The sequence below is a fragment of the Musca domestica genome, unplaced genomic scaffold, assembly GCF_030504385.1.
Source record: "Musca domestica strain aabys unplaced genomic scaffold, Musca_domestica.polishedcontigs.V.1.1 1, whole genome shotgun sequence".
Classification (NCBI taxonomy): domain Eukaryota; kingdom Metazoa; phylum Arthropoda; class Insecta; order Diptera; family Muscidae; genus Musca; species Musca domestica.
In genome coordinates, this window is record NW_026712114.1 from 18,635,414 (window position 1) to 18,661,891 (window position 26,478).

Below are 26,478 nucleotides of genomic sequence, written 5' to 3' on the forward strand. Positions count from 1 at the left end.
GGATATTTAAAATTTTGACCCTTTGTGGGTGTATTTTATAATCATTTTGGTTATTCTTACTTAAATTCCATCACGAATAACTTTTTTCTGGAAAACTCTCATCAAAATGCTTTTGTACGCTTGTAAACAATAAAATGAGCAGTCACTGGAATAATTTTAACAGCTGTCAGATGGTTGCAGTTTTTTCATCTCTGTTTTCGCCAAAATTCCTGGTGGATAGCCTTCGGTTCTATAAATGCCATCAATAAATGTTCTCCATAATGGGTTGCTATTTGGGAGAGATCCGCCTAGTATGCAATTAATTGCTATAATTGTTTTGGAATTCTGGTAAATTATTATATCGTTAATTACATTTATTTAAAATCGAATTCCAAATTTGTAGAACAGAAATTTCGATTATTTTTTGGAATTGTTTGTCCTAGGATACGTCGATACATTATTACAATTCTAATTCAGAATTTTCTTCAAAAATTTGTCGGGTGCATTGCAGATATTCTCTCTCCTAATGGTGGACGTTGCCGAAAGTTTGAGTCGAACGAACCTAACCTCACTTTAACTTGCTTTGTAATTAACTTCTCCCTGTCTCGATAATTTCTAATTTTTCTTCGAGCGTTTTTCATAAATATATTTCGTAGATTTTGCTGCCTAGCGGCCGCTATACAAACTCACAACATAAGTAGTGTGTATGCTAAACATAGATGTCATTAAGTTTGCCAGTTCTTCTACTTCTCAACTTAGAGCATAATGTTGCTGTTGTTATGTTGCACTTAACGCAACACTTAATCGAACAAACTGTTGTGTGGCACAACAACAAAACAAACAACTTGGCAACTTCAGGAAAAGCAAAAGAATGGTTGGTCATTGTTTGGTTGTTGCTGTTGGCGTTCTATTGCGAACAGCTGTAAATTCAAGGGGACACAATGGCGCGCAACAACGCACAACAAAACATCACAACAACTTTAATCTGCAACAGCAATAACAACAACAACCCCACAAAGATGATGACAACTTGATGATCATGTTGTTGCTGTTTGTTACCGGGATTTGAATGTTCTCCGATTCTAGCGAGTTTCGAGTGCGGGAGCAAAACTATCATCAGTTCTAAATCAGTGAATGTTAGTTACTTGACTTCTGTTTGTTTTGCTGTTGTGTTGTTGATGTTGTTACTCTCTAACCCAGAGAATCATGTTGTCATCGTACTCGACCACATGTTCTCTGTTCTGGCGATGATAAGGCAAAAAACGACAGAAATTTCAATGACAGCAACACACAGTTGGCCAGCAACAACAAGAACGGTCGCATCGGATGTGCTATGCAACAGTTGTTTTTTTGTAACAACAAAAAACTGAATGAACAACACGACAATGGTGACAGCGACATATAAACATCGAATAGTTATTTGAAAATGTTTGGAGAATGTTGGTGATGCCAATCATTAGAATGTTTTCGCCAGATGCTGCTGCTGCCTGCCACAGCAACGACAACAACCATAACAACGTCATCAGCAACTACTGAAAATAGCAACTCGCAAAAGAACATCAGTATCAAAGCTTCCTGTCTTCGTCAATGGCCAGTCAACATTCCAAAGTGACTTTTTGTATTTCACATAACAACAACATGTACATATCGCTCAGATACTCAAAGAGTGGCCTAAGTCAAAAAATCCGCTTTTTGAGTTAGAAATTTTTTCAATTTTTCTATGAATCCCATTTCAATTTTTTATCAAATTTTTAAATTGATATCTGTAGAATTCAAGGTGCTACGGTTTCCTATACCCTTAGCCATAAGGGTACAGAGGGTATATATCATTTGATACGGCCAAAACGTGCCTCATCGAAATAACGGATTTACACCCTAGGACTCTGGACCAAATCCGTTTCAGGACATTTGCAGGCGATCTAGCGATGTCCGTCCGTCTGTCTGTCTGGCTATCTGGCTGGTGCGAACGATAACTCTAGAAAGGAGTATTCGATTTGGTCCAAACTTGGTACATCGTATTATTATTATCAAACTTTGATCGAGTTCGTAGGTGGGCAATATCGGTCCACTCCTCCTAGTACCTCCCACAAAGTTGCTCCAACTTTGTAAATCCTAATATTTGCGTCAGTGCTCAGGGTTAGGTGCGAAAATGAACAATATCGATACACTACATCAACTCTGAATAATTACAACTCTTATAAAATGTGATGTACGAGTCCGATTGCTTTCACAATATTTTTATTAACCTAAGGTCTGGTGTGAATATGGAATATATCGGTCAACTCCTTCTGGTACCTCCCCCACAAATGGTCAAAATTTTGAATATCCATGAAGCTCATAAAACACGAAATTAACATCCGATTTCATTCAGACTTGAGACATCTCAATGTTTAAAAATGGTAGAGATCGGACCATTCCTTCTGGTACCTCCCCCATAAATGGTATACGTTTTGAATATCCATTAAGCTCATAAAGGCGCAATTAACATCTGATTCCATTCAGACCATCTTAATATTTATATCAACACAAGATCTATTATAAAGATGGTAGATATCGTACTACAGCTTCTGGTGACACCCCCACAACGGGTCAACTCTCTAAAAATTGCACACATCTCAATATATCTACTAACACAAGATATGGCGTGAAGACGATAGATATCGGCCTACCCCTTGTGGTACCTTACCCACAAACGATCACAATTTTAAACACTTAAATCTCTTATTACTTGGGAGGGAATCTTAATATTCCCTCAACAAGTGATCTCATTTGAATGACTTTTTCTGCCCACTCCCTCTTATACCTCTTCCCACAAAAAATTAAAATTTTGATTTACAATTATTCGCATAAAATTTAAAATAAATGTTCCATTTTCTTTACATTTGGCGGTCGCAATATTTTTATTAGTAATAGATGGAATGGAATACTTCGATCCACTATATTTGGCACCTCACGCACATTTCTACATTCTCTAAAAATTATGACACATCTCATACCAAGTGATGTAGTCCAAATATGGTACGTTGTAATATTTATGTCAGACATATATCAGAGAAAAGTTGGACAATATTAGACAACTCCTTCGGAACCTCCCCCATAAAGGCTCAACAAGAACGGACAATAGCTGAGGGTATGCATCCGTCGCGCAAAAAACGACTGATACTTTTGAACTTGTTTACTTGGAGTTTGACATAAATCAAATAAAACAGTATGTATATTGAGGATATGAAGCACTTATACATTTCGAACCATATTGGTTCTTTGACCGACTTTTAGCACAGTTATATAGCGACTTTTGCAAAAAAAATTGTCTGTGTAAATGTTGTATTTTTGTGTCGGAAAGTCAAATTTCAAACGATACATTTTTTTTAAACTGATTTTTTTAGATATGACACTCTGAGTAAAGGAGCGATATCTATATATGTATGTATGTCTGTATGTATGATTGTAAGTATATATATGTAGTATGTCTAACTGGTGCATATGTATATAGTGCTCTCCACTCACTTCCTACCTCCTAGAAGATGTTTCATTTATGACTTTTGTCGTCGTACAAATCTATTTGACCAGCAATTTGTGATGTTTACCTTTCTCTCTGCCCTGGAGTGGAATGAAGTTCACTGTTGTTGTTATCGTTTGTTTATTTGTTGCATTCAAGGCATTCCATCGTTACAATTACAATTGGATAAGCAATGACATTCAAAAACAAGTAAGCAAAGGCTACAGTCGAGCGGGGCCGACCGTTGAATACCCTACAACACTATAATAAACCATACAGTTTATACAGGCGAGATACTCGAAAGAACTCCACAAGATATTGTAACAAATAATAAAAGAAAACCATAATGTTTCGTTCTCCAATTTTCGGATAATAGCAACTTAAACGAATTTGCTCATTTCGAATATATTGGTATATGTCGCTGGAATGGACATTTTCATATTTAGTCTACAAAAGTTGGCAAACTATTTCACACATTGAATACTTTTGGATGGCCATCCGAAACTGCTTGGCTTTTGCAATGTGCGGTAACCCCCATTCAAATGTGCGTGAGGATCGGGCGATAATTACGACCTGCTGACAATTTGGCAGTTTTTTGGTCCATTTCAACCCCTAAATATATAGCGATCATCTCCAAAAAGAGTAGGCATCTATTCTGACCCTCATCTTATCCCCATGCAAAATTTCGTAAGGATCGGGCCATAAATGCGATCTGTATATGATATCCTGATATCCTAACTACTTAGTTTTGTTAGCTGTAAAAATATTACCAAATTTTTGATTCAAAATGAAAATATGCCAAAAATATGACAAAATTGAAAAAAATATGAAAAAATGTTACAAAACCAATATTTTCATCTTTAGAGAGATATTTTAATGCGATTTCTTTAGACGTTTTTTCTTTCCTGCCAAGAGGCCATTCTGAATTAATGAGAACTGTCGAAATCAGTTCAGCCGTTCTCGATATATAAGAGATCTTTCAAGCATATCTTCTTTGATAGACATATATAACGCACATATTTTGCTATATATCCGATTTGTTGGATGTTAACATCAATGTAAAGGTCAGAAGTAACCTTATCATGACTTTGTGATTTCACCGGGATTTAAAAAATTCACGGTTAAAGAAAAATTTTGAATTTTTTCAACACAAAAGACATGGTCTATTTTACCCGCTAAATATTATCCGATGACCACCCAAATTGGTAGACTTCTTCCCCGCCCTAAACTCTAGCTACATGCGAAATTTCGATTTGTCTATAACTGCGACCTGTATAGCTACTGCAAAATCCGACATTTTTTCAGTATTTGGTCCATTTCAACCCCTAAACATTTGGCGATCATCTCCAAAAGAAATAGGCTTCTATTCTATTCTAACCCCACCTTCGTGCAAAATTTCGTGATGATCGGGCCATAATTGCAACCTGTAGAGTGATTACAAATTAACATGGACAGACGGACAGACGGACGGACGGACATACATAGCTAGATCGACTCAGCTCGGCGAGCTAGGAAGATCCATATATACTTTCCTATATGGGAAACCAATATTTCGAGGTGTTACATAATTTTTGGCCCAATCAAACTTATAATACCCCCAACACATAGTGTTGTAGGGTATAAATAGCTAACAAAAATATTTACTCTAGCTTTATTTGTTTGGAAAATAGGAGAGTATTCAAGGTTCAAAATAGTTGCTCAATCTGCTTGAAATGAAAATATGGGTTCAAGTAGTTTTAGGATTGGAAAAGAGTATATTTATGCATTTTAAAACCATATCGGGCGTCAACTTGCAAACATTTTCCTTTTAATGTAAAATGTAAAAAAATGTGTAAAAATTAGCCACATCGTAAAAAGACCTAAAAGTTTTTTAGAAAAATAACTTAGGTCTTCTAGGAATGAAAAAATCAAGGTCTTCTACGGAATGGGACTTCGAGTCTTCTATGAGAGAAAAACAATGGTCTTCTTTACAGACGACCTTAAGGTCTTCTTTTAATGAAACCATCAAGAACTTCCAGTAGGTCTTCTTGGACAGAACATTCCAGGATCTTCTGAATCTTTTATGAAAGAAAGAAAGAACACCTCAGTATCTTCTAGGAAAGATGACCTCAAGGTCTTCTATTTAAAAAGACTTAAATTCTGTTGAAGAGGACCTCAAGGTCTTTAAGGACAAAAAACATCAGGGTCTTCTAGGAAAAAATACCTCCATATCTTGTAGGAATAAAAACTTCAAGGTCTTGTATGAAACTCAACCTCAATGTCTTGTATAAAATGGGACCTTTGAGTTTAGCATGAGAAAAATAAAACTCCAGGTCTTCTATGACAGAAAACCTATATAGGCAACCTCATTGTGTTCTTTGAAAGAAGATGCCAATGACTAAAGTAGATGTTCTATGAACGATGGCCTCCAGATCTTCTGTGAAAGACAACCTCCATGTCTTCTGTGAAAGTCAACTTCAAAGTCTTCTGTGAAAGTGGTTCCTCAATGAAAGATCTCCAGGTGGTCTGGGAAAACAGACTAAGGTTTTTTAGGAATGAAAACCTAAGGGTCTTCAAAAAGAGAAGAACTCCAGGTCTTCCATGACCGAAAACCTCCAGGTCTTCTATGACAGTAACACGACCTTAAGTTCTTCTTTGACAGTAACACGACCTTAAGTTCTTCTATGACAAAAAGAAGACCTTAGGGTCTTCTATGAAAAACGACCTTAAAGTCTTCTATGTCCTCAAAAAAAGAAGACCACAAGGTGCTCTAGGAAGGTGTTCTAGAAGATAAGACCTCAGGGTCTTCTACAAGAGGATACACCAGGGTCCTCTACAAGGGTAGATGTCAGAGTCTTCTAGAAGAGTAGGCCTCAGGGTATTCTACAAGAGAAGTCATCAGAGTCTTTTACAAGGGAAGACGGCAAGTCCTCTATGGAAAAAACTTCAAGGTTTTCTAGAAGACTTGTTGTCTATCTTTCTCTTTCTCTCTAAAATAGACTTGTCTTCTACCTACAGATAGCAATGTATAGAAGAGCGTGCCTTTGCGACACGTATTAAGAGTTTTCTATCTATTAAAGATGAAAATGTGTCAAGGGTAGTTTGTCCTTAAAAACACTTAAAAGGTCTGCTGTCTATGAAAATCTATCAATGGGTTTTATGTTTATGAAGAAATGTCAATGACATTCTCTCTATAGGAAATCCGTCACGAGTCATCTATAATACATAGTCATCTGAAATACATGTCATGGTGTCTTCTGTCTATAGACGGACTTTATAAGACTTACAGAGCGCCTTCTTTCTATTTTAGAATAGTCAAGGATATTCAATCATTAGAACATCTGCTAAGGCTTCTTCAGTTAATTGAAGACCTATTAAGGGGTTTTCTGTCTGTAGAAACCATGGTAATGGGCCTTCTGTTAATCATATGTATCAAAGATACCCATCAATGGTTATCCTGTCTATGGAATTCGTGCTAAAGGATAATAAGAAGGCTTGCGAGGATCTGCTTAGAGGTATTCTGCCTGTAGAAGTGTCTTTTTGTAAGAGTTATTTGGATACAGAAGATCTTTCTAGGGATTCGGTGTCTATAGAAGTCCTATTAAGGGATTTGGCATCTAAAGAAGTGACGTATGGTCTATAGGAGACCTGTTGGGGTACTTTGTCTACAGAATATCTTTAAATGTGCCTTTTGTCTATAGAAGACCACTATATGTATATTTTTATCCTCATGAAACCTTTACAAGACAAAAAGAAACATATACAATTATTTCCAGGGACGTTTCTCTGTAAAGAACATGTTAAGAGGTCTTTTGAATTAGAGGTCGCGTTAAGAGGTCTTATGTCTATAGAATACCTGCATAGTAGACGATTGTCTTATAAAAATCCCAGATAAGGCATCCAGTCCAAAGAAGACCTACCTTTTTGTATCTTAGTCTGCAGAAATCTGAAAAGGGATCCTTCACTTTTTCCGGAAGTCCTTAGTGTGGAATAGATCTTCTATTTTTAGAAAATTTGTTCAGATGTCGTCTGTCTATCTGGCAAACCTGCTGAAAATCCTTTTGTCAAGTACTGAGATATCTTCTATATTTATTATAGCTGTGGAGATGTATTTGATCTATGAAATACCAGTATAAAGGTTTTTTATTTTATATAAATATAACATTTTTTGGTAGAATTCCTTCAAGGGGGCTAATATCTCTAAAAATCTTGCAAATATGTCATCTATCTATGTAAGACCTCTTGAAAAATCCTTCAGTGGTTTTAATTCTCTAAATTGCATATGCTCTAATACAACTCTGCTGCATCATTGGACTTGCTCTTTTCCAGCCATCATCATCGACAGGTGTTAATTTTTCTTTCCCGGCCATCAGGGGAAAAACAAACAAACAAACACAACAATGATATAAACGCCCCATTACAATTCTATTACAGCAGTTTCCTTTTTTTTCAATTATCTAACTCAACAACAAAAACAACTTGTTATGGGCCAGCGAACAAAAGGCGATATAATGAAAGAAATCACAAACTATTGCACAATAGCGATATGGCTGCTATTTTCCTCAATAGTGCAACATTTCATTTTTCCTCTTCTTTTCTTTGCGGACATTACTGTAATTGCCTCTTCTTTTGTGTGTGTGTGTGTTTCCTTTTTAAGAGATATATGGTCTTCTATTGTTTGAATCGATTATTGATTCAACATCGAACAAAACATTCAGACAGTCAGTCATTCACTCATTCATTCGTTTATTAATGTTTCGTTGTTGTTCTTTTTTTGTTTTTCTTTTCAGGCTAAAAGTGCTTTGGCTAGAACACCTGCTCGCCAGAACGAGACTCTCTTCAGTCCTGCCAGCTATTCACCAATGTAAGTTGTTGTTATTGTTGTTCTATACTTCTCTTCTTATTTCTAGTCAGCTGACGTTTTAGCGACTTGACATCAAATGCAATTCCGTTTCCTTTATCATTTATTCGAATTTATTTGTAATTTTGTTATTTCATGGTACCCTACAATGAGTTTTGAATGAAGTTTGAGGAAATTGGAATAATTTCTGTTAATTATTTTTTTAGTGGGTAGAGGAAATGGACACCATTGTAAATGAACTTGTTTTGGTAAATTATAACGTCTTTAACGCAAAGAAAATATCTGGTAAAGAAATCAGCGAAGAAGCCCTTGGAACCCAAAACATTTTGAAATACTATACTTTATAAAATCAGTAGTTTCATCTATTCAAATGTGCTGCTTAGGCATAAGGGATATTGTGTAGCCAAGTTTGTTGCTTAAGTCTTTTGATTTTATTTCCTTTTCTACACATTTTGAAATTTTCGGATTAAGATTTCTTGGCATCCTTACATTTTACCTATATTGTATCATAAGCAATAATACTGATAACAATTCAAGGATTATTTTAGTTCAAACTTTTAACCCTCATGCGAGTCACAAAAAGGATTTTTTAGGTTCTTTAAAAAAATGCCTAAAAACAAATTTTAAGTCGAAATAAAATGTTGTTCTACGCCCTGAGAAACTAAGTTAAAGTATTTTTTTGGGAAATATGACGAAGACCCACGAAATAACTAAAACCCGGGGTTTCCTTATATAAAAGCTAAGCCAAAACATGGGCCAGTATTGATCATTTTAGCAAGTAGCTTAAAAAACTGTAACAAAGTCAAACACCATAATTTTTACATTTTTTTAATTTTATTGAATGAAAGCAAAAAATGTCGGAAATAGCATCAAATTTAAGAATAAGTTTAGATTTGTTAGATTTTCGAATTGGTCCCCTTTGACACGAATCATGGCCTTGAAACGGCCAATAAAACCGTCACACGCTGCCCGAATGTTGCTCTGCGGTATTTTGGCCCATTCCCGGCGAAGCGCTAGCTTCAGGTGATCAACACTTTGGTATTTTTTAGTACCAACCTTGCTTTCCCAAATACTCCAGACACAATAGTTCAACAGATGGGTATTCGGAGATTTTGGTGGCCATTGTGCGCTGGAAATAAAGCGAGGAACCCCATTTTGTAACCATTCTTGGGTGGCGCGTGCTGAGTCCTGTAGGAATGTCCAAGGTCTGCAGCCAAAATGTTTGTGTGCCCAAGACTTTAATACATCCTCCAGAATATTTCCCAATAATATTCGGAATTTATTCTGATGCCACCATCACCATAGCCGGCACTTGAGTTGTGGTGGCCAATCGAAGGTGCATATTTTCAGCTGACCTCTTTGGCAATTAAACACAATCATTTTGTTTTTTTACAAACTGCTGGACAACGAGTGTTTTCTCATGGGAGAAAACCAAATTCAGTAGTTCACCACTTTCGGCCAAGCGAAGCAAATCTTTAGCTCTTTTGAGTCTATTTTCTTTCCGTTGTGGTGTAAGTTCTTGCACTTTCTGGAATTTCAATAGCTTTACCCCGAGCTCATTTTTCAATTTTACGAGTTTGGAGATGGACGATATTGGTCCACTCCTTGAGTTACCTCCCCCACAAATCCTGTATCAAGTGCGAAAATGGACAATATTGGTCCACTCCATTATGTACCTACCCACAAAGGGTCGAAATTTTTAATAATTATAACTCTTACAAAATGTGATGTAAGATTCCGATTGTCTTCAAATTACACACATGACAAAAATTTTTATTAAGCCTTGGTCTGGTGTGAAGATGGAATACATATATCCACTCCTCCTGTCTGGTTAACATTTTAAATAAACGTTAAGTTCATAAAACGAGAAATTAGCATCCGAATACAATATATAATTTTCTTAAAAACTATTTAATCTAGATATATAGTTTTTTTTCTGAGATTTATAGTAATTTTTTTTCTGAGATTTATAGTAAAATTTTGTATACAATAGTACCTTCTTTGACACTTTCCCCTGAAAATGAAGTATTAAGGGAAATGTTGTCTTAAAATAGAAATGTGTTTAATTAGCACCATAAAATGTAAACTCGCAATTTTCGCTTGTAATATACCAAATTTAACATGTACATTTCTGAAAAACTATTGTTCATAGATATATGGTTTATTCTGAGATTTATAGTGAAATTTAGTATACAATATTTCTTCTTTTGACACCATCTACCTAAGAAGAAATTTGATGTTACTTTCATACATAAACTCGTAAAAAAGTCAGTAGAAAATATGTAGTTTTTCGCGTTTTGTTTTGGTAACAGTGATGTTAAATTTTCTTAAAATATATTGGAAATAGTGATTTATTTTTATAGGTGACTTATATTGAAATTTGATGAAAAATATTTTTGTCTTTAACGTCATCCTCCTAAAAATATGTTTTGTAGGAGAATTTTGCATAAATTCACATGAGTACGGTTTTAGCCTAAAATGTGTTTTATACCGTCCACCATACACAGTATGGAGAGTATATTAATTCCGTCATTCCGTTTGTAACTAATGGAACTAATAATTTTAGATATTAGCATAGTATATTCTTGTTCAGCGTAAAATTCTAAGACGATTTAGCCCCATCCGTCCTTCCATTTGTTCGTCTGTTGTAATCGCGCTACAGTCAAAACGAATTAGGATGAGAAACTAAAATTTTCAAGTTCGAAGATGGGCTATATCGGTCCACGATATCGTATATCCTCCATACAACGGTACCCCCCGATACTCGGTATTTTGATGATTTTAGCCACATATTTTAATGCCCGGCCGAACTTAGCTGATTTTTTACTTGATAATATATATAAATTCGAGATTTTTTTGCTATGATGTAGACTTTTGCTGTATTCTAAGACCTATAGTAGAATTATATGACAAAACAAAAAATCTTGTAAAATATTTTGGTTTGCCATTTTAAGGGAGTTTTTAATAATTATAATAATAACTAACTAATATTAATATTAAAGATAACAACAGTAATACCGTAGAGTGCCTATCACCCAACTATTTTTTTTATGTTTATGTTGTAAGTCCGATTTACCTTTTATTGTACACCAAACGTCTAATATTTACCCAAATGGGAAGAAATCTGGCACTTACGACCGAATTGAGTCTAGAAGCTAGTATGCTAAATTTGGTGAAGATTGGTTCAGATATAGATATAGCTCCCATATATATTGTTCATCCGATTTGTTGTATTTGTTACCCACAGCCGTAATATGCACTCAGTAACAACAATATTCAGGAAATACATCAAATACAACTCAGAAATATCTTTGCAAATTTTATCGAGATTGGTTCAGATTTGGATATAGCTCCCATATATATCTTTATCTGGTCAAAAATTTTGCACCAAATGGGCGATACAAGTCCGAATGTAAAAGATACAAATGCTTCGGCATATTTAGTCCTTTGTACTTTAAATAATAATTATAATCAAAGCGTGTATGATTAAATTCTCCCATAAAAACTTTTAATTATTATGTGGGGCTCTACTAAATTAGCAAAGTGGTGTAGGGTATCATAAAGTCGGCCCGCCCGACCCAGTCTCAAGCAATTTAAGTTGTAAAATACCCCATATGTACGTACATCGAACCCTCATTCCCTCTTTCGATCTTTCTCTTCATTCTTGTTATAAAACATTAAATCATAAATTTGCAACTGAACATAAATTGTTGCAGAGATATTAAATGGAATAGCTAGGGTAAACATGGCATATTTTTCAATTAAAAAATGGGGGGGGGTAAATCATTGCATTTTCACTGTGACGATTTTGCTATTTTGTAGTATCATACACATCTCAAGGAGAAAATATTTTTAGTGGAATTTGATGGATGAGTTATTGACAATTTTTGTTTATGAAATAAGATGTTAAAATTGATCATAAGTATTTCTTTCATGTAGAAAAAAACCCATTTGATACCCTTATGTTGTGCATCGTAATATCTCTCTCATATGGACGCACTTCAAACCACTTCTTTAGAACCTTGCTCCACAAATAGTTTGTTTTGAATAAACATAAGTCTTATAAAATTCAAAAAAGTCTTCAAACATCTAAATATTTCTGTCCAAATTAAATGACATGCAAAAATGGGATATAATGGAGCACTCTTTAAATGCCTCCCAAAATATTGATAGAAAGGAGAACCGAAGCAAAGGGTTCGCTCCAACTGAACAATATCAAACTTAGGTTAACACAGCTTTCGCAACTTCCGAAACGAGCCCCGATTTTCCAAAAACTTTAAACCAACTTTACAGCCAGAAATATATTTCGACAAATGAGGTTTAAAAAAAATGCTCTAAATATCTCTAAGTTGAGTCACCCGGACTACGTCGGTGTTTTCATAGAAGCTTAATTAACATTTTTAGTTCAAATTTTAAGTTTTAGAAAAAATCCTTACTCTTCAGCTCCTCTATAATACCCCACTCCAAATGTATTTATACTCTCAACTCAACTGTCTATAGAATCCCTCTTCATCCCTTTAAATACCATTTTTAAAACATTCATTTTGATCTCATCTAGGGCATTGTGTTGAAACACCCATTCACCTTGTCTATAGACTCTGTCTGGCTAAAAAATCTATTTAAATTTCGTGTTTCAGGGTTTTAAATGATTCTCTTTAAAAATCCTCTCTGCCAAACCTGCCATTTCAGCTCACCTATAGACTCAGTTCGCCCATAGACTCCCATTTTATTTTGTCTATACACTTCCTTTAACGGCTGGTCTGAAGACTCACATTTTATTCATCTAGTCTAGACTTCCTTATTCAGCTTATGTCCTGTCTACCTTATTTGAATTTCTACTTGAGCCACGGCTACAAAAACTAGGTCCTTTCTATAGACCGTAAGGCTAAAACAATTACGGACAAATTATGGATCCACAAGTTATTTCTGATGGAGCAGGGGCGAGGGCATCGAAGTATATATTTCCAAAGAGCTAGTCGAATGACCAAAGATGTAGGTTGGTATGTAAGTTTTTTGGATGCATAAAGCTGTACAAGACAGGGGAAATAATCGGAAGGGTAGCATATACCAGTGGGTCATTAGGTCGGTGCAACTAAGCATTTTCAAATTGATCATGGTTACCTTGAGCACGGCTACAAAAACTAACTCCTTTGTATAGACCGTAAGGCTTAAACAAGTACGGACATATGATGGATCCTGTTGAAACTGTTTCTAATGGAGCGGAGGCGAGGGCATCGAAGGATATATTTCCAAAGAGCTAGTTGAATGAGCAAAAATCTAGTTCGGTATTGCAGCTTTATGCTGCCCCAAAACTTAGGTTAGCATAAAGCTGCACAGGACATACCTATACCTAGCATATACCAATGGGTCTAAAAACCGGGCATCCAAGCATTCTGAAATTCATTAAGATTACCTTGTTTAAAGGCTACAAGGGTCTAAAGGCTAGAAGGGGCTGCAGAGGTTACATATCATTTGGACGTGGATTTAGACAAGCCGGCCGTCTGTCTGTCTGGTCGGCTGGTAACTGTATAATTTTTTTTTCCAAAACACACATCTTGTGGTACCTCCCCCACAAAAGTTACAAACATTACAAAAATATTGAACCAAATGACTTAGCACATCGCAATATTAAAATCAGCCTTATGTAGGTTTGCAACGAATAATATTGGACCCCTCCATCTTGTAACTCCCCACAAAAGGTCACAATTTTGTATGATGAAAACTCTCCAACTACTCCGACAAAGACCAAATTTATAAATATATCTCATATACACCCGGTCACCAACGTTGGGCCCAGGGTACCTCTCCTCCCCCACCCCCGATACTCATTTCTGGCTACGTCAGTTACCCGGCGGAGCACCCGATATAGTCTAAACGAATCAAATTTGGACCATGTCAAACATTCGTTGCCAATAATATTTAAATCTAACTAAAATCACTTTTTAAACAAAACGAGTTCTCGATATAGACTGAACTTGAGACATGATACAATTTATGTCAGACGTAGGTCAGGAGAGAACATGAACAATATTTTCCCACTACTTCTCGTAAAAAAAAACAAGTAAAAACATTAAGATCGACCAAGAAGAACTTTTAATACCATCCACCTTTCAGTAAAGAAAACTATTTTTTATAAAAGTATCTGAATTCAAACGTGTTCCACTTTAAAATACACTAAGACCGTTTGGATAATGCTGTTAAACTTTTCAAAAAAACCATAAAGTGGGTGAGGCCGTTATATGGTGGCCATATCAAAACGGAGACCTATATAGGCAATATTATACTTCAAGGATTGTCATCTACCAAATCTTCTTAAATACCTCATTTGAAACAGTTTGGTAAGTAAATGTGACCAGGATTAGCAACACACCGAATATCAGTGAGTACCATTATATACACGCTATAGGAAAATGTGGACCTAAATATTCAATGTTCTGCCACCGGAGCTAGAACCCATTATGAGATACAAATACCAATTAAAAAAAAAAAAAAATGTGGTAAAAATTATCAAATACCGAATATCGGGAGGTACCGTTATATTGGGGCTATACCAAAACATGAGCCTATACATACAATGTTTCACCACCGGAGCTAGAACCCATCATGGCAAAAACATCAAAATACCGAATATTGGAAGGTACGCCTGTATGGAGACTATACACCACACGAGCTAGAACCCATATAATCTACAAATACCGATTTTTAGACAAATCCGTGGAAAAATGTGGCAAAAATCAACAAAATACCGAATATCGGAAAGTACCGATATATGGGGACTATACTATAACATGGACCGATACATCTCATTTTCAATACCAACCATCCTAGACATAAAAGGTGGAGGTAATAAAAATAATAATTTTCTTTAAATGTAACCGCCACCGATTTTGTTAGATTTCTTTTAAAGTTTGCTGTTTAAATATGTCTTATAGTATTAAGTATCCCATAAAAACGGGGTTCTGATATCTCTCCCACAAAGGATAAAATTTTTTAATAACAATAACCCTCGAAAAATTCCAAATTTCTACCTTTACATGTCTCATTCCTCCCCCACAATGGGTATATATCTGTCTGCAATAGAACTAGTGTTTCCTAATTTTTAAATTTCAAAATTCAAAAAAAAAACTACTTCTACAAACAATAACAATTAAGATCACATAATCAGCTCATCCGTTCAAACCCTCCCCTAATTCTCTTACTCCTTATCTCCTCAACATCTCAGAGAATTAAGTCCCATTAAGAAATTCCGATTATATCCAAAAGGAATTAATTGTTGCCGAAACCTGTATTTAAGCAATTATAAAATGAGCCACAGACTCCACAGCGTTTGTACGTATGTGTGTACTCATTGAGACCGACATTCAGACTAGGTATGTAAAAAAAAATGGTGGCTAGTTTTGAGTTCTACTTTTAAGAGACTTTGGCCGAATGAATGATTAATAAAGTTAATAATCTGTAATAACAACATTTATGAAGATGTCCGATAATGCTTCCCATCACACCAGAAGAGATATATATATATATGTGTGTGTGTGTTTTTTTGTCGCTCCTCACGAATGAGGTGATGTACAATGTGTAAACCAGCAGTAAGCGTAATAAAGTGTAATAATTCTGATATAAAGGGTTATGAAAAAAGGCTTAAAATTCAGATGGGTCCCTAAGCGAAATATTTTATGAAGCTTTTTAGCAGTTCCGTAAAAAAAAAAACTATTCCATAACAATATAAAAAGAAGTAAAAAAGAAGCTAAATTCGGCGGGGCCGAACTTTTAATACCCTCCAAAATTTGGAAGGAACTTGAAAAATTTCAAAAAAAATCCTGAAGACGTTGACCTGAAACATTTTTTTCATAGGCTGTTGCACCCATTACGAACTTCAAATAGGAAATTTGAAATAATTCCGGTAAATAATGTCGCTGAAATCATGAAAATATCGAATATCGGGAGGTCGTTATATCGGGGCTATACGAAGACGTGGACCTGCATACGAAATTTTTCCCATAGGTTGTAGTAACCATTAACATCTCCCAATAGGAAATTTGAAAAGATTCCGGTGAATAATGTTGCTGGAATCTGCAGAATACCGAATATCGGGAGCGTAGGTTATATGGGGGCCATACAAAGACGTGGACCTGCATACAAAAATTCGAAATAATTCCGGTAAATACTGTCGCTAAAATCATGAAAATACCGAATGTCGCGAGGTACCGTTATATGGGGGCTATACGAAAACGTGGACCGACATGGCCCATTTACGAACTTAACCTGCCTACTGGTAAACTATGCATGTGTGTAATTCGTTCGAAAGATAGCGTGATTACAGACAGATATCACTAAATCGTGTTAGAATTTTACGCTGATCCAGAATACATATACTTTGTAGGGTCGGAATGACAAAATTGATAACCCTCCATAGAATGGTGGAGGGTATAATAAGACCAGGTAAAAATGTATGGAATGGAAGACATTATTCGTCTTGAGTTTTTATCTTAAACCCCTTTACCATGACTACCAAATTACAAGGAATAGCAAAAATCGTAAATTCTTGTTCTACACTTGCTTTACAGCTGCGTAAGCGAACAAAACAAAGTAGCTCCGCGTCTGGCCATCACCGGAAGTAGCAAATGCTGTTGTTGTTGAAAAACCACCATATTGATACATTCCCAACGCCAGGGAATAACTAAGATTGCGATATGGTGGGTAGCAAAACAGGCCTTCTGGTCTCTGCAGAGGATGAGAATGATGCTGATGATCTCTGCCGTCACCTAACATTGTGGACTATTTTGGCTGAGAAACATTTCCATGAGATAAGACTTGGCCAGTCAGTCAGACAGCCAGTCCAATGTAATGACGACTTGGAAACCCAGTGAAGTGGTTTTTAATTGCGCCTGTGCGTCTATGATGCGGCGGTGTTGATGCCAGCCATTTCATCGATTCTTGGTTTACGTGCGATCATTTAAGACTTGTAGCCAGCAAGACCAGCTATGAAAGGAAATAGCCCATGATGATTTGAAATTCTTCGTCTTGGATGTTTGGATGCAAAGGAAATACCTGCAAATCTCGAAGGGGAAGTCTCCATTTGGAATTAGAATAAATTTATAAAAATAAATATGAAATAGCGGATGTAAACGGTTCTACCTCTGTTCGCCCGAAAGAATTCAGTTACAAATGTGCGTTTTTCTAGTAAATGTAATAACAGATAAGAGGATGCAGCTGATATTTAGAGAAGGAAATATATTTTTGATTTATGGATTATTATTAAAACAGGCAGATAAATTTCAAAAGTTATGGATTAAAAGTTGATATTTGGATAAGAGATTCCCAAGGCTAGATTTTGTAACGGAAATCGGGGTAATAATATTAAATATAATTGTTTGATAATTGCATAGATTCAACCAAAAGAATGTAACCATCACTCAAGAGCAGGTTAACGATCAATGCAACTATCGAGGGTATTGATATTTTTCAATCTCGAATATATTATTCAAAATTATTATTTTTAAAGTATATGGTAGAAATGAAAGTAGAAAGAAAAGTCCACCTGTTCCTGTCTCCCAAATTTGATATGAATTCCAAAGAAATTATTGACTGATTCTTTGTAACTTATTGTATACTAGTAGAACGTCTATGTTTCCATTTTGTTTTTTCTGATCAAATAAGGGAAGAAAATAATTTTTGAGAAATCGAATAAGAAGAACAAACTGTTCACCTTAAACATTCTTCCTTGGATTCGATATCTTATATCAGAAATTAAATAATAACACTTAATTAAATCAGAATGGAAAAAAGTTTAATAGAATTACTCAATCCCATATACTTACCAAGAACTACCGTTCCTTATGAATAATAGATCTTCTGTGCATAGAAGGCCTACTCAGGGTCGTCTATGAAGAGTCTAAATGTATATTTTTCGTTTCGTGTTTTGTTTCACTAGCCATGAAACCAATCGAGAATTTTGCATAGAGTTAGAATTTAGGGCTGGGCAGAAGTATAGCAAATTGGACGGTCATCGGACAATATTTAGAGGGTAAAATAGATCATAACTTTTATATTAAAAAATACGAAAATTTCCACTAAACCACGAAATTTTAATCCCGGCGAAATCACAAATACATTAAAAGGTCACTTCTGACTATTGCAATGATGCTGATAGCCAAGATATCGGATATCAAGAACCGCTGGACAGATTTTCACAATTCTCATCAATTCGAAATGGTCTCTTGCCAGAAAATGATTAAATCTAAGAAAATCGCTTGAAAATATGCCAATAAAAAAGTGAATATTTTTTATTACACTTTTTAATTTTTTGTAGTATTTTTTATCGCATGCGATTTTTTCAGTTTCACTTGCAATTTTAAATTGTACATTTTCTAAAGTTTTTGTACACCCAGCAACACTATGTGTTGAGGGTATTATGAACAGGTCACAATTATCGTCTGATCGTCACGAAATTTGGCATGGGGTAGTGTTAGGGTCAGAATTAAAGCCTATTGTTTTTGAAGATATACCTTTGGGGCGTTCAAATGGACCAAAAAAATAAAATCTCCCTGAAAAATCGAAAAGGACAAAAAATTAACCGAGGGAGCTTCACATTTATTTTCGTGTTGTAGGGTATCAGATGGTCGGCTCCGCACGACTATAGCCTTTGTTTACATGTTTTATAATGTTGAACTGTGCATATTAATCAAATTTTAACCTTTTTTTGGGGAATGTACCCGAACGGGTTTGGCGATATCTATCATCTTCACTCCAGATCTTGTGTTGGTAGAAATATTGGCAAGTTCTAAGTTAAGAAAAAAACTAATGTTTATCTCGTTCTTTTTTTTGAGCGTTTTGCTAATAAAAATTTAGACCCTTTGGGGGAGAGAACCAGAAGAAGTGGACCGATAAATCAGATCTTCAAAGCAGATTTTGAGTTGTTAAAAATATTGGGATGTATACAATTTGAAGAGAATCGGATGATTATTTGGCATTTTATGAAGATATAATTTTATAGCCCGTTGTGGAGGAGGTACCAAAAGTAATAAACCGATACATTCCATCCTTATATCACATTTTGTGTTGATAAAAATATTGGGAAGTACCGAGTTAGAAGAGAATAGGATACATATTTTAAATTTTATGATAGTTATAATTATTCAAAAGTGTGACCCTTTGACGGAGAAAGTACTAGGAGTGGTCCAATATATTCAATCTTTAAGCCAGACCTTGTGTTGGTAAAATATGCGAAATTTGAAGATAATCGGACTCTTATTTTACATTTTACAAGAGATTATCAAAATGTTGACCCTTTGTGGGAAGATACCAGAAAGAGTGGGCCGATATTTTCCATTAAATTTAGACAACAACGTTAGTCGAAATTTCCCGGAATCAGGGTGAAATAACCTACCACTGGAAAAATAATTAAAAAAAATTGAAGAACTTTACTAGAGTTAAGCCAAAAAGTCTAAATAATAGAATGTATAGTAATGATAGTGTGTAGTTAAAGTTAATTAATCTATCAATCGAAAATCGACCCTATTATATAGTTGATTCCGGTGCTATTTTATCCTAAATTTCTAGACTTTAAATCATTTTTCTATACATTATATACACTTTCATTTTGATCCCTCCGCATTTTTTTAAATAAGTTGTCATTTGAAAAAAAAATAAACTCCAGAAATGTGTAATTTTTCAAAACACAGAAGTAATACAAATTAATCATTAAATATTGAAATATGCAAAAATTCCGTGTAAGTGTCAATATTACGATAAACTGCAATATCAATTGCTTTATACTTAAGTCCTGCTAGACAATAGACTTCTTTGTGTATTTATTGCCAGGCAAATGGTCTATTGTCAAAGGTGCTGGCAGGAAAACACCCATTTTTTGTTGTAAGTGTTAGTTTGTTTTAAGTTAACATGCCACAGTCAATTAGATAGTGATCGAAAACAAATGACTAGAAATTGTGGCGTGATAGAAAAACTATTTGATAAATTTAATCAAATATTTTAACTATTTTTAATTTGAAAAATAGCACAAAGGTCTTTTCTGGTCCTTAACCCTTGTTCTAAAAAATTGTAAAATGAAAGATGTCAGTTTTTAAAGAAAATATTTTTCATTTGAATTTTTTCATGGAATAAGAATCCAACTCCTGTTTTTGGTAAAGCTATCCTAATTAACGTTTCCAAAAACATGTTATGATATTTTGACCGGTAAACGCTCAAAGCCTCTCACATGACAACTCTATATTCTAAGGTGTTGACTTGCCTTTCATTTCCCCAATAATTTTTACAACTATTATAGTTTAAATTTAAACTTATTTCAACCCAAAACGTCGACCCTTTACATATTTGTCTCTCGTTCATTTTTTTTTTTTGATTTGCTTTGGTTTGCATTGTGTTTAGCTCGCCTTTAATTTATGTTCAATTATCGTGTTATTGATTTTTAATGTGATTTCTTGTAATTTATCTGAAATGTTGCTCCACATTTCTCATTGCGCCCAGTCGGGCAATTTGTATTGGGTGGTGCTATAAATTAGAATAAGAATAAATTATTTTCCAAAAACCCAACTAGTTTTAAGATTTCTAACGCAAGTGAAGTGGAGTAAATTACGGAAGTATTGAAATTCCAAATACGTTATTGGTTTTTACCCAAAACAATGGATTAACCCATATTGGGCCAGGTGTTCAATTTTAGAAACGGTAATCGAAGATCACGTCTTAGATTGAAATACTAAGCCAGTGAGATGTGATTACGTGTAGCTTTCTATTTTTTTTGTTTTGTTTTTTGTTTTTTAAGTCCTAATAAGCGGATCTATTTGATGTGATGTGTTTGAACAATTGTGTCCTCACAGTTACTTATATTTAAAGAATTCGATATTTACGATCTCAGTGGAATATTTACCAAATGATAATACAGAAAATACTATAGTTTCGGAAATAATCACAAATTATCATCGCTTCCTTTGGTTTTTGTCTTATGGAGTTATTTAAAAAATTTCTTCTTCCTTTTCCTTCCCTTCTCCTAGAATAAATATAAAATTGAATAAATTTGTAATTTCTATTAAATATGCCTTTCAGAAACTAGGAAAATAATAGTTTTGATCACACGCTTGCATGTTCGTTGCAAGAAATTCGTTTTTCCGCCATGAAACCAATCAAAGTCATGGTCTATGCAAACGACTATCGATTCCCATGGAAAACGTTGAAACCCTTTTCTTAGAATGACAAGAATTTAAATGACTAATGTGGGCGAACACTTAATTGATTTCCATTGCCATTTTCAAATTTCTCATAGATAAAAGTGTTATGCGAAAAGGAAATCAAAATGCAAACATAAAAATATTGTTGTGATGTAACATTTCTTAACTTCTATTTCTCACGAAATCAACAACTAAGGAATGTGGTAATAAAGGAAAACCATGGAGAGAAAATTTACAGAACAAGAAGTTCAATAATTATTGCTACATAAAAACACGACTTCTTCAGCTTTTAAAGTCTTACTTTCGCAGTCGATCTTAAACTTTCTTCCGTCTAAAAATGGAATTTTACCACAGATCGGTATATATTCAAGACCTACAAGTCGTTTTTATTATACCCTCCACCTTGGAAAGGAGGGTATATTAAGTTTGTCATTCCGTTTGTAACATCCTTAAATATTCGTCTTAGACCCCATAAAGTATATATATTCATAATCAGCATAAAATTCTAAGTCGATATAACGATGTCCGTCTGTCTGTCTGTCTGTCTGTCTGTCCGTCTGTCTGTTGAAATCACGATACAGCCCACATTATTTGACGTAGAGCGCCAAAATTTAGCAGAGCTATTTGCATTGTGTCTAGGATGGTTGGTATTGAAAATGAGATATATCGGTCCACGTTCTGGTATAGTCCCCATATAACGGTACCTCCCGATATTCGGTATTTTGATGATTTGGTATTTGTAGGTCATAACGGGTCCCTGAGCGTGTGGCAAAACATTGCATGTATAAGTCCACGTTGTGGTATAGCCCCCATATAAAGGTACCTCCCGATATTTGGTATTTTAGTTTTTTTTTTGACACATTTTTTCAGGGATTTGTCTAAAAATTAGTATTTGTGGGTCATAATGGTTTCCAACATTGCATGTATGGGTCCATGACTTGGACCCCATATAACAGTACCTACCGATATTCGGTATTTTGATGGTTTTTGCCACATTTTTTCACTGATTTGTCTAAAAATTGGTATTTGTGGGTCATAATGGGTCCTAGTTCGTGTAGCGAAACATTGTAATTATAGGTCCACGTTTTGGTATAGCCCCCATAAAACTGTACCTCCCGATATTCGGTAATTTGATGATTTTTGCCACATTTTTTCACGGATTTGTCTGAAAATTGGTATTTGTTGGTCATAATGGGTTCCAGCTTCGGTGGCGAAACATTGCATGCATGGGTCCATGATTTGATATAGCCCCCATATAACGGTACATCCCGATATTCGGTATTTTGATGGTTTTTGCTACATTTTTTCACTGATTTGTCTAAAAATTGGTATTTGTGGGTCATAATGGGTCCTAGTTCGTGTAGCGAAATATTGTAATTATAAGTCCACGTTTTGGTGTAGCCCCCATATAACGGTACCTCCCGATATTCGGCATTTTAATGGTTTTTGCCAAATTTCTTCTAATGTTTCTTTTACCCTAAGGTGGAGGGTATTAAAAGTTTAACCTGGCCGAACCTATTGTTTTTTTACTTGTTATAGACTACAAAGGGTATATATCACTCGATACAGCTTTAGCGTACCTCGTCGTACTAACGGTTTTGGACCCTAGATATATTTCGACGAAATCCGTTTCAAGACATTTCGAATCGATCGATCTGTGTCCGCCATGGAGTATCCATTTTCGTCCAAACTTGGCACATCGCACTATTATTATCAAACAGAGATAAGCAATATCCGTGTTCATTTTGGTACCTGCCACCGAACCGAAACAAACCCCGTATTTTAATTTAAAATTTTTGCCAATCAGTTTTTTGTGAAACTGGATATGCATATACCTGGTGGAATTCCTTATAACTTTTTATTTAAGACATATTTTCTATCTTTAGAGAGAGCATGTTAATAGCCTGTTCCGCCAACTTATTTTTCCACAATTTGCAAGTCAAATGGCAGAGAAATATAATTTTTGGTTTTCTTAATTTAAATACTAAATTACTACAAGTGTTCGGATTGTTGTCGGCATTCGGGATGTTGACGATTCGAATGTAATCACGGACTTTGAGGGATGGTCATCGGATATTGACGATTGAGGGAAATCCAGAACTAAGATGTTAGTTTTTGCAATGATATTGGGATTCGGATTCGGGATTTAATAAATGGTCATTGGGGCTGACTCAGGGTTGATAATCATACAATGTTGGTGTTCAGGTCATACGACCTGATGTTGGTGTTCGTTCGGAATCGGCAAAACACTCTGCAGGCATATTCGGGTTCAGATGTCCAGGTTGTCTAAAATGGATCAGGGACTTTTTGTAAAATTGTTCTGGTTCTGTAGCTCACTGTGGAAATATTCTGGATAAGATGTCCGAGTCGTCTAGGATTGGGTTCAGCAGAACACGTTGTGTACAATGGCTAGGCTAGCTAACACTACAGTTATGGTACAACGAGCAAAATCTTCTATGAGACAACGAGCCAAAGACTCCTGTGGAACAGCGAGCCAGAGTCTTCTGTGGAATAACGAAGCGAAGCGCAAACCAAACCGTGACCGTACGTAACAGGCATCACCAAGTCAATTAGTTGTAATTTGGCGTTTTTAAGATAATATGAATCCTTCCATTGTAAGATGTTCAGTCGAGATTCGTTATTTGATATACATCCCACATAAAGTGCCGTCTTATATTGGGCATTTCGAAATGTTCAGGCCCAATTCTGCAATTTCCATCAAAAAAAAAGTCGACATATGGAATTTTTTCAATATTGGTTCACATTTTGACATAAACTATTTATATAGGTATATATAGGACCGATTTTGAGTGTTTTTGAAAGTCCTGACCACACATTCCGCCCAAAGTGCCTGATGTGTGGTATCCTCCAGTTTGTGGCAATTTTAAGGTTCTAATTTCATGTTTCCCCTTAATGGCCTATTATTTGGAATTTTTGTAAAGCCCTATCCGTAGAAAATATTTTTTTCACGTATTGACACATCGATCTCATATAAAAAATTTGTCGCGACCAAACCCATTTTTTCTTGTTTTTCTCTCGATGATATGAAATCGTTATTTGAATAAAGTAATTATAAATACATATTTAGATATTTTTTAATGCCGGTTTATGTTTTTTTTTTATTCCATACAATCGTTGTATGCATTCCTATAATATTATATTTTTTATTACCACACATACATAAATAATTTAAATGAATTTTGTCTGTCATGGCCCAGGTTCTTATGTCCAATCGCAATGTATGCCAATATCTGTCGAACCACTCAACGTCATACCAAAATTGTTGAACACCACCGATTTGGGTAACCACTCTCTGGGGGTTATTGTGTTAAACTTTGTCATGGAGTTTCGGTTTGGTTTAGTTATGTTTTTTGTTCTCTCCTTATTTTTTTGGTACAAAATATCAAACAAAAGCGCGCGCGAAATTTTCTATCCTATACTTTAGTGTTCTCTATGATAAAATGTTGCTTATGGCAGCCTGCCAGGCATATTTTTGTAAATATGTATAAGTTTGGAAAAAAATGCTCTGTTCTATCGCGTTTGTCGTCTAGTTTTAGGCTGTTGCTGTGTTCATACTTGTTTCTTTTCTACCAAGAAAAACGTTAACCTAAGGTGATTTTTAATTCAAGATATTCCAAGGAGAAATCACTCTTAGGACTTGGGGTTTGTGGCATTTTTTTTGGCTATGACAGCATTGAGACTGTTCTGGGTTTTTTTGCAGGATTTTATTTTTTTACAAATTGCTATGGAAATTTTACTTAACATATTTTACATGGTTAACTAATGAACTAGTAAAGAAGGTCATCGAACCAGTTGATTTCCAAAATTCACAGAAAACCTTACTCTGTGACTACCTTAGCTAAAACAAGTAAAGTAAGTTCGGCCCGGCCGAACTTTGAATACCCTCCACCATTTGGAACGAATTAGGAAATTTTCAAAAAAATGAAATCCATTAAAAATTCTGTTAAAATCTTAAAAATACCGAATATCGTAAGGTGGTGTGATATACAATATTGTGGACCTATACAGACAAATCTACGTCTGGGGCCTAAATAGACAAATCTACGTCTGAAAAGTACTCACAATGAACTTCTTGTGTGGAATTTCCGACAATTCCATTGAGAAATGTGGTTAAAATCATCAAAATACTATATAGACAATTATCTTGCAGGGGGTAAAATACCCACAAGGAACTCCTTGTGTGGATTTGCAGACAATTCCGTTGAAAAATGTGGCAAAAATCATCAAAATACCGAATATCGAGGAGTACCGTTATATGGGAGCTATACGATATCATGGACCTATGTAGGCAATTCTCATTCAGGGGGTAAAGTGATCACAAGGAACTCCTTGTGTAGAATTTCAGACAATTCCGTTGAAAAATTTGGCTAAAATCATCAAAATACCGAATATCGAGGGGTACCGTTATATGGGAGCTATACGATATCGTGGACCGATATAGTCCATCTTGAACTTGACCTGCCTGCAGACAAAATACAGATCTATGCAAAATTTTAGCTTCCTATCTTTATTTTTTTGACTGTAGCGTGATCACAACAGACGGACAGACGGACCGACAGGGCTAAATCGTCTTAGAATTTTACGCTGATAAAGTATATATATATTTCTTTTGTTGGGTCTAAAATTATTATTTAGATGAGTTACAAACGGAATGACGAACTTAATATACGCTCCATACTATGTATGGCGGAGGGTATAAAAACAGCAAGGAAAAGTCAACAGTCGGGCGGGACGACGATGTGGTACCCTACACCACTATGCATATTTAGTAGAGCTCTCTTAACAAAATAATTTATTTGAAGTAGATCATACCACCTATGGCTTTATAGCTGTTCAGAGGGAACTAATATATGGGAGGCATATCCAATTCTGAATCGATTTTCACCAAATTTGATTTACTTGCTTCTAGACTGAATTCAGTCAGATGTGCCAAAATTCAGGTCATTTGGACTGATATT

At 35.2% G+C, this 26,478-nt stretch overlaps 1 protein-coding gene across 1 annotated transcript in view; it reads left to right on the plus strand.

The window, feature by feature from the left end:
- Positions 1 to 26,478, plus strand: part of LOC101894714 (DNA polymerase alpha subunit B) — a 294,384-nt gene that overhangs the window by 258,081 nt on the left and 9,825 nt on the right. The window contains exon 3 of the mRNA XM_059120212.1: positions 8,248 to 8,321. Within this exon, the coding sequence (XP_058976195.1) occupies positions 8,248 to 8,321 (74 nt within the window). The remainder of the gene's footprint in view (positions 1 to 8,247; positions 8,322 to 26,478) is intronic.